Source organism: Danio aesculapii, chromosome 17, assembly GCF_903798145.1.
Source record: "Danio aesculapii chromosome 17, fDanAes4.1, whole genome shotgun sequence".
Taxonomy (NCBI): domain Eukaryota; kingdom Metazoa; phylum Chordata; class Actinopteri; order Cypriniformes; family Danionidae; genus Danio; species Danio aesculapii.
The window spans coordinates 48,926,179-48,936,178 of record NC_079451.1 but is presented as its reverse complement, the minus strand read 5'-3'; the positions used below and the strand labels follow the sequence as shown (position 1 = coordinate 48,936,178).

Sequence of the window (10,000 nt, the reverse complement as noted above, 5' to 3'; positions counted from 1 at the left end):
GGGACTGCAGATGTAAATTAGCTTTATAGCTAACTCTGGCACAACATGTCATGTTGTACATTGTCCCTGTATATATAAATAAATAAGTAAATAAATAAATAAAAAAAATTTAAAAAAGCCAGCAAAATTGAACAACAATATTTAATTGAAACATATTTCAAATCTAAAAACGCAGTTTAACCAGTCAGATTAGCGGTACTTTTGTATGTGTATCAGCGGATGGTGTGTACACAAATTCTTGTATTTTGGAATTACTTAAATAAATAAATAAAGTGACATAAAATATTGAGGAATTCTACATCATGTCAGATTCATTCCAGTAACATATATTGCAGTTATAAGAGATTTATATTGCAATTATAAACAGAGATATGTCCTTGTTTTACATAAGAAAACACTGTGTAATGCTGCATGTTGTTAGAGTTTTAGCTCATTGTTTTGTGGATGACAAAGTGTGCTTGTCGGCTGTCAACCTTTGCTAGTGTTCTGGAAGAATGAGTTTATTTGAGACCTGAATAAAGTGTTTTGGTAGTTGTAGTGCATCATGAATGTGAAATGAACTGCTTTGCCAAGCTGAAAGTCGGTTAGGAGAGTTGTGTGAAGAGTTTTGCAAAATTGACCTAAGTAATGAGAAATGTGTCCTATAGCATCTGTAAAAAACTGTAAGCCAATGCAGTTCTACTGAAATTTGCAATGCAATAATACACAGCATATGACACATATGTGGAATAAATATCAGTAAATGATCAGCTTTCTAGTATTTTATTTTCATCTGTTTATACTTTTGAATTGCATTAAGAGACCTTGAGTTCTCCTCCAGTAATGTTTAACGTATTAAACATTGAAAACGTGACTTTTATTGACATTTTTAATAGTTTAAAGTGATATATTTTCTAAATTGCTGTTGTGAATTACAGTACAAATACCTGGTAATAAACCGCACATGCTTTATCTGTTATTTTCAGCCTGATCTCACGAGAAAACATAAGTATTTTACGTTGTCAGTTTAGTGGCTGATGAATTACGAATGCTGTACGAATTCAAGTTCAGTCGTACGAAATTGTACGATTTTAAAAAGGAGGCGTGGCACCTAACCCCACCCCTAAACCCAACCGTCATTGGGGGATGAGCAAATCGTACTAAATTGTACGAATTAAGCTGCGGTCTGACTGGGCTTTTCCTCCCATAGACTTCCATTCAAACGCACGCGAATGCATCAGACCGGAAACGCAGGGTCATGCGTCAAGTTTCGCATGTCGCTGCGGTGAAAAGTTCAAGCTTGGTGAACTCTGACCTGCGAAATCACATCACTTGACTGCGTGAGACCAATTGAGGATTAAAACAGGACCTCTCTGGACAGAAATTTAAAACATGGAGCAATCGCTCGCTTTTTTGAATGTCTAATTATCTTGTTTAATCCCGCCCCTTTTCGCAGCGCCGTACGACAGAATTTCGCACACACAAAGCCCAGTGTGACCATAGCTTAATAAGCTTGTTTAATCCCGCCCCTTTTCGCAGCGCCGTACGACAGTATTTCGCACACACAAAGCCCAGTGTGACCATAGCTTAATAAGCTTGTTTAATCCCGCCCCTTTTCGCAGTGCCGCACGACAGAATTTCGCACACACAAAGCCCAGTGTGACCGTAGCTTAATAAGCTTGTTTAATCCCGCCCCTTTTCGCAGCGCCGTACGACAGTATTTCGCACACACAAAGCCCAGTGTGACCGTAGCTTAATAAGCTTGTTTAATCCCGCCCCTTTTCGCAGTGCCACACGACAGAATTTCGCACACACAAAGCCCGGTGTGACCGTAGCTTCAGATGGTACAAATTCATACAAATTAGCCACTAAATCAAAAAGTTACGAATTGAGATTGTGTTGACATACTTATTTTTATTTATTAGTTCTTATAATACCAGATATTGTTTCAGACTACTAAAATGTCAATGAAAGTCACTTCAACTGCAGAGCTGAATGAATTTCAACATTAAAAAAAACTACCATTACCATATATGGTAGCCGACCAAATTACCATAAATAAACACAAAATAGGGAAATTATTAATTAATGGATGTTTTGCACTGTGCATTTGACCAACTTGGGTTGCTTTTGCATTTTGCATTGCATATAGAAAGATATATGACAGCTATTTTCATCTTTGATTATGCAATACAATTGATAACACATAAATAAATCATAAATAAAATAAGGAAATTGTTAATTAACTGATTTTCTTTTTTTACTGTATGCATTTAATGCATGTCCAACTGGGCTCGCTTCTGCATTGCATGAAGAAACCTTAGACACCTAGCTATTTTCATCTTCGATTGTGCAATAAAAATGGAAGCACTTTACAATACGGTTCGTGAACTTGCAATGAAAAATACATTTAGCTTAATGTTGAAATAATATTGTATGAATTAATGTGTGTGTCTCTTTAGGATATATTAAATACTATAGGAATGCTAGACCTCATTGTAAAGTGTTTCCAAAATATTTTCTAAAAAATATTTATGTGGTCGAAAATAAATGTGACCCTGGAGTAGTGCTGCCAACTATTTTCAATGAAAAGGCTCCAAGCTCTGCCCGAAAAGCCAGTAAATGTCACGTGATTACATCATACGTCAATTTGTATATTACTGACGTCATCAAATCCAACCGTTCCTATTTGTTTCACAGCCTGTTTTTATTTATTTTCTTGCCTCTCTCTCCTGAAATGTATCTTATTTCCTGTTCCACCTCCTGTGACCTGTCTTCCCCTGTAATTGTGATGTTTGTGTACGGTCGGGGAGGTTCAATTTAATTGCATTTCGTTGCCTTGTACTTGTACATGTGTAATGACAATAGTTTAATCTAATCTAAATCTATGGTTAATTAAGGGGTATGTACAGTTGAAGTCAGAATTATTAGTCCCCCTGAATTATTAGTCCCCTTGTTTATTTTTTCCCTAATTTCTGTGTAACGTAGAGAAGAGTTTAACACATTTATAAACATAATAGTTTTAATAACTCATTTCTAATAACTGATTTATTTTCTCTTTGTCATGATGACAGTAAATATTATTTGACTAGATATTTTTCAAGACACTTCTATACAGCTTAAAGTGACATTTAAAGGCTTAACTAGGTTAATTAGGTTAACTTGGCAGGTTAGGGTAATTAGCCAAGTTATTGTATAACGATGGTTTGTTCTGTAGACTATCGGAAAAAATATAGCTTAAAGGGGCTAATAATATTGACCTTAAAATGGTTCATAAAAAATTTAAAACTGCTTTTATTCTAGCAGAAATAAAACAAATAAGACTTTCTCCAGAAGAAAAAATATTTTCAGACATGCTGTGAAAATTTCCTTGCTCTGTTAAACATAATTTGGGAAATATTTAAAAAAGAACAAATTCAAAGGGGGGCTAATAATTCTGACTAACTGTATATGCACTACGCTTTATTTATACATGTCCATTTAACTAAATGTATTGCTGTTTGAATACAGTATTTCAGTATAGATGTGTAGTGAATTTGCAGCAATCTCTCAGACGTAATAAACTCAAGTGAAGAAACTGTCACTAAAATATCTATGATTGTGAATAAGCAAAGAAAAAATAAATTCTTAAATTTAAAACAAAGGAAAAGCAGATCGGTTTGACTAAACAAGGGAAATACCTCACACTCGCAGTGCTAAATCATTTGCCGTCGGTACGCAGAGGTGGGAGGTGGGAGAGACAGACTGCTGTACGAGGACTGGGCTGCCGCCTATGAGTGCTCTGAGGAGGGGGAGGGGCCTACGGCATCACCCACAGCTCCTTGAGAAGAGTAGGAAAGGTACGGTATGGACGGATAAAAAAAATCTCCAGTAACAACAAAAAAAATTGTCGCCAGTCGGTTTTTTGAAAATTTGTCGCTAAGGGGGGGTCTGAAAAGTCGCTAAGTTGGCAACACTGCCCTGGAGCGCATCAGCTCTCTTCTAATGCACAGGTAGGTTTTTGGAAATGGACAAATATATGGGTCAAAATGCTAGATTTTTCTTTTATGCCAAAAATCATTAGAATAATGTTCAGATGGGGAGATTATGGTGTATCTCAGTCAAATATTATCCAGCCCTATCAAACCACACATCAATGGGAAGCCTTTTCATCCAGCTTTCAGATGATGCATAAATATCAATTTCCAAAAATTGACACTTACTGCTTTTGTGCTCCACACAGTAAAAGAATATCTGTTAATTAACAGTTTCAGTTTTCATGATTCATTTCTTGTTTATTGACGGTTTGAATTGCTTTATGGGATGTTGATCTCTGCTCTGTCGACTTTTGATGTTGAAAATTCAACTCTACAGTTTAACAAAGTGACTTTTAGTGACAATTTAGTAGTTTGAAATAATATAACGTGTAAGAAATGATGATATTTGTAGAAATAAGTCTGGGAAGTAACAGAAAATGTACTGGTGGTTTATTTAAAGGGCCATGAACTCCCCTCTTTCGGTTCAAGTCCGAATTATTTAAAAAAATGCTCCATGATGGGCGTGAGCAGAGGGAGGAGTGGGCGTGGCCAGCAGAGCAGGGGAGAAAGAGTGGAGCGAACAACTGTTGTCACAAAATGAGACCCATGACTTTAGTGTCAAAAAATTAGATGCAAAGAAATACAGTAATTTAATGTCCTGCTACATATGTTATACGTAATTTCATATACACAATCACAATTTATTATATCATTATAAAGATAATCATGTTTATATAAGCACTATAAATGAGTAGGACTTCTCCCCTCCTGAATCCCCAGGTCTGAATGCAGACAAAGTGAATAGCAGTGCAGCAGGTCTCTTGCCCTATCTATTCAAACCATTAACCTGTCGGTAATCTGGAGGATTTTAACCATGTGCGAACACAGCAGCACGGATGTAGGTGATTTGTCTGAATGGGAACGAACTCAACTGATAAAAGAAAGTCATTCTCCAATTCTCGTACAGTTCTCCCAACAAAAATACTTGCTGCAAACAACTTTGCTGTATCAGCCCTGACAGCATCACAGGGAAAAACGTGCAACAAACCCTGTGGACCATGGAAACAATCACATACAACCCTTCATAAACAGCTTAATACTGTGTGCCGTATGCAGAGTCCGCAGACGCGGTCTCACCAAGTCATTGGGTCTCACAGCTTGGCAGGTCTGCTTTGCCTTCGGAAAGTACATGCTCTCATGAATAAGAAGCAGGGTCTTCTCATAGGTTAAGAAAACTCAGCTATGAATAATAAGAAACCGACGCGTCATCACTCCACTAGCACATTTGCGCTACGTCACCGATTTTGATCCCGCCTCAATAATGATTTTAAACCTGTAAGATAAAATTAGCAGACAGAAGCTCAAAGTTATCCAGTTTTATCTACGATTTACATTTACATTTAGTCATTTAGCAGACGCTTTTATCCAAAGCGATTTACAAATGAGGACAAGGAAGCACTTTACACAACTATAAGAGCAGCAGTTAACAAGTGCTATAGGCAAGTTTCAGGTGTGTAAAGTCTAAGAAGCAAAGCATTAGTAATGTAAGTGTTGTTTTTTTGATAGAGTACAGTTAGTGGTATAGCCAGAGAGGCGGTTACAGATTAGGAAGGAAAGTGGAGACTAAATAGTTGAGTTTTTAGTCGTTTCTTGAAGACAGCAAGTGACTCTGCTGTTCTGATGTAGTTAGGGAGTTCATTCCACCAACTGGGCAGATTGAATGCGAGAGTTCGGGAAAGTGATTTCTTCCCTCCTAGGGATGGAACCACGAGGCGACGTTCATTCACAGAACGCAAGTTTCTGGAGGGCACATACATCTGCAGAAGTGAGAGCAGATATGAAGGAGCAAAGCCAGAGGTCGCTTTGTAAGCAAACATCAGAGCTTTGAATTTGATGCGAGCAGCAACTGGCAGCCAGTGCAAACGGGTGAGTGAAAGTTATGATTAAAGCTAACAGGGGCTAACGCTGTCTTAACTGATGCTCAACACACACACACACACACACACACACACACACACACACACACACACACACATCCGTTAAAATGTCAAAAAAAGTACTCCAAGGTTTCTTGAACCTTTAAGGTGTTTGTAGTGTAATATACAACACCAACAGAGGCAATATAGCACTTTAAACTATTAAAGATGTTCATAAAAGTCACCTTTTTTATCTTTTAACAGATCAAGATCCCATAATGCAATTCAAAAGCAGAAAAAAACGAAGAAAAATAAGAAACGAATCACAAAATAGGAAAAAAGAGCTAATTTACTGATGTTTTTAACAGTGCATGGACAAAGACAACATAGCTGCATAATAATAATGGAACTAATGGAAATGCACATCAGAAACCTTTAACTCTGATTAAAATATTTATTTTCCCAATAGTGGACATAAATATCTTTTATATACTTTCCAAAATATGCGTTTACTTTATTATAAATAAAGTTTAGTGTTGGGAAACCAAAATAAAGTGTCAGGGGTGGCCTCAGCGGCATCCGCATCCCTCCACCACCATGTCCTGGTAGTTTTTTAAGATGACCCGCTCGTACTCGTCCAGATATAGCAGAGAAACTGGACTGAGGTCAGTGGGCACGCAGCAGGCTCGGGGAATGTTGCTGTTCACCGAGTTCACCAGTGTCTGCACGATAGCGTGGTTAGTGGAGTTCAGGTGGTCTGCCAGTGGAAATGGGCACTCGCCCTGGCAGTAAAATGCATGGTAACCCGGCGGCGCCACAATCCAGTCATTCCAGCCCACATCGCTGAAGTCCACGTACAGGGAATGTCTCCTGCAGTTTGCTTTATGCTTCTTTCTCTGCTTGTTATTCCTTGCTTGTCGTTTTTCACGAGAATGCAGCACGTTTCCCTTTCCATCATGGCTGTAGGTCACCAAAAGTGGCCTCATTTGAGACCACGTGTCCTCATTGTTGTGCAGGGACCGACTTACGCGCACATGTTTTTTGGAGTCTTGATCTGGGTGTGATATTTCCACCATTATCCCATGATTAGGGTGTCCGTCTGTGGTCCACTTTAAGACAGCAGGAGTTACGTCAAAGCTCTCCCATTTGCTCAAGCTGTGCTGAACAAGCCTGGTGTCCAATAGTCTGGTGATGGGCTCCTGAAGAGAACCGGACGGCCTGATGATTTCGTGAATGTTAATGCGGTGAAATCCCACACTAGCGTTGTTCAGCGAACTCACGATCTGCTCTCTGAAAACGCGCAGCTCTGCTGACGTCACCAACTCCTCATCTGGGATGGATGTCAGGTTGAAGAGGAACCGCTGCGTCGTCTTAACACTGGAGCTGGACAGATCTTCTGTGGATTCTGGATCCAGTTTGCATTTGGAAGAAAAAAAGAAAGGGAAAAGGTTTATTGGAAGATGTGGCTGTCTGAATCAATGCCAGTTGCTTGTACTGTGTCAAACTTCTTGTTGTTTACACTCATTGACAGGATGAGACTTTTACTGGACATGCTGCTCTTTAAAATGCTTAATAAGTGATAAGTTATCAGCGTTACTAAAGCACAACATGATTACTTAAGAGGTGGTAAACTAGCAAAACAGGAGATGTCATGCATTTAAAATTTACTGCACTTTTAGAGCACCTGCAATCTATAATAGAAACATTTTAAATAGGCAGTTCATTCCACTCATTCATTTACAGTATTCAGTTGGTTTGAGTTCTCTTCATTTATTGGGTTTTTACTGTGCTCATATTGCTTCACAGTTCACAGTACTCATTAGGATTAGTTTTTGAACTTAAATGGTTTGTTGCATACGGTTTCCTCAAATGGTTTGGGTTACCTTAACTTTTTGGGTTTTACAGTGTACCTTCAAAGTCCAAAATTCTTTGCAAATGAGTAGAATTAACTTTCAGTCAATTTTGAGTTAACTACACTCATTTCATTTGATTACGTTGACTGTTGGGTTTTACAGTGTAAGAATAAGTGTTCAAAAGTCTTAACCCCCAGTAACACAGTTTTTTTTCTACTGGTTATTTAAATGAGTACACTCTCAGAAATAAAGGTACACAAGCTGTCACTGGGGTGGTACCTTTTAAAAAGGTACAAATGTGTACCCTAAAGGTCCATATTAATACCTCAAGGGTACATATTAGTACCTAAAAGTACAAAAGTGTCCCTTTTAAATTTTTAGGTACTAATATATACTTTTGAGGTACCAATATGGACTCTAAGTACAAATATGTACCTTTTGAAAAGGTACCACCCCAGTGACAGCTCGCGTACCTTTATTTCTGAGAGTGTACCATATAAAGGGTACAAATTAACTACTATTAATATTATTTCAAGAATTATTTGTTTATTATTTTTTCTGTATCAGAAATCAGAAGTTAGAAAATCTAAAATGTAAATAGTAAAAGTAATAAATATGAATATTAAGGATGAAATCCACCTGTAACATGCGTTACACTGTAAAACCCAATAAGTTAAGGCAACTCAAACCTTTTTGAGGAAGCCGATTGCTACAAACCATTTGAGTTAAAAAAAAAACTAATCTGTATGAGTACTGTGAACTTCATTTAATTTGGAGTTATGAGGTATTTAACTCATTACCTTCAACACTGAGCTCAAAACTTTTTGCAACTGAGTAGAATTAACTTTCAGTCAATTTTGAGTTAACTACAGTCATTTCATTTGATAAAGTTGACTGTTGGGTTTTACAGTGTAGGAATAAGTGTTCAAAAGTCTTAACCCCCAGCAACACAGTTTTTTCTGCTGATTATTTAAATGAGTACCATATAAATGTTAATTAACTACTATTAATATTAGTTTATTTATTAGTCTTTTATTATTATTTCTGTATCAAAAAACAGAAGTTAGTAAGAAAATATAACATGTAAATAGTAAAATAAGTAATAAATATGAATAATAAGTATTAAATCCACCTGTAACATGCATTAAACTGTAAAATACAATAAGTTAAGGTAACTCAAACCAATTGAGGAAACTGATTGTAACAAACCATTCAAGTTAAAAAAAACTAATTCTAATGAGTACTGTGAACCTAATTTGAGTAAAAGCAATTTGAGCAGAGTAAAACCCAATAAATGAAGAGAACTCAAGCCAGCTGAGTACTGTAAAACCCAATAAGTTATGGCAACTCAAACCATTTGAGGAAACCGATTGCTACAAACCATTTGAGTTAAAAAAAAACTAATCTATGAGTATTATGAACTAACTACATTTAAGTTGAAGTAATGAGGTATTTAACTCGTTACCTTCAACACTGAGTTCAAAACTCTTTGCAAATGAGTAGAATTAACTTTGTCAATTTTGAGTTAACTACACTCATTTCAGTTGAAGTTGACTGTTGGGTTTTACAGTGTAGGAATAAAAGTGTTCAAAAGTCTTAACCTCTGACAACCGAGTATTTTCTGCTGATTCTTTAAATGAGTACCATATAAATGGTAAAAAAAATGAATACTAATAATTTTACTTGAACCATTATTTGTTTACTATTATTTCTGTATTAGAAATCAGAAGTTGGATAGAAAAATATTAAATATAAATAGTAAAATAAAAGTAATAAATATGAATAATAAGTATAAAATCCACCTGTAACATGCAATAGGCATAAACATACATAACAAACAAACTGCCATGTCGTGATCAAGCAGTCTGTAGATAATCTGTCAGGCATGAAGGATACAGCAGATAAGTTTCTAGAGAAGTAAACACTTGCTTACCGTCATGGTGGAAGCTCCTGATAGTGTTGGCTCTGCTGGCGGATCTCTCGGAGCCTTTCCCTAAATGAGCTCTGGGTCTGCTAACCTGCTCTGCGTTCACAGAGTGCGCCGAGTACAAGTCCAGCATGTATTGCGGAACCACAGCGGAGCTGCTGGGAGTGGGTCTGTGCTGGAGTCCAAACATGCTCAGAAGCCGGAGTTCAAACGCGTGCAGGACGTCCGGAGACAGAGAGGACTGGCCGACCTGAGGCACGAGTCCACTGGAGCCCGCAAAAAACACCTGAGTGACCATCAGAACCATCA

General features: G+C 37.3%; 2 protein-coding genes across 2 annotated transcripts in view; one reads left to right on the top strand and one right to left on the bottom strand.

Annotated features, from left to right (window-relative positions):
* The window catches only part of LOC130244123 (kelch-like protein 29), a 747,683-nt gene that overhangs the window by 221,521 nt on the left and 516,162 nt on the right, over nucleotides 1-10,000 (top strand).
* The window catches only part of bmp2a (bone morphogenetic protein 2a), a 4,633-nt gene continuing 907 nt past the window's right edge, over nucleotides 6,275-10,000 (bottom strand). The window contains exons 1-2 of the mRNA XM_056477095.1: nucleotides 9,698-10,000; nucleotides 6,275-7,316 (exon numbers count right to left, since the gene is read on the bottom strand). The exon at nucleotides 9,698-10,000 is cut by the window's right edge and continues 907 nt beyond it. Coding sequence (XP_056333070.1) covers nucleotides 6,481-7,316; nucleotides 9,698-10,000 — 1,139 coding nt within the window. The 3' untranslated portion in view covers nucleotides 6,275-6,480. The remainder of the gene's footprint in view (nucleotides 7,317-9,697) is intronic.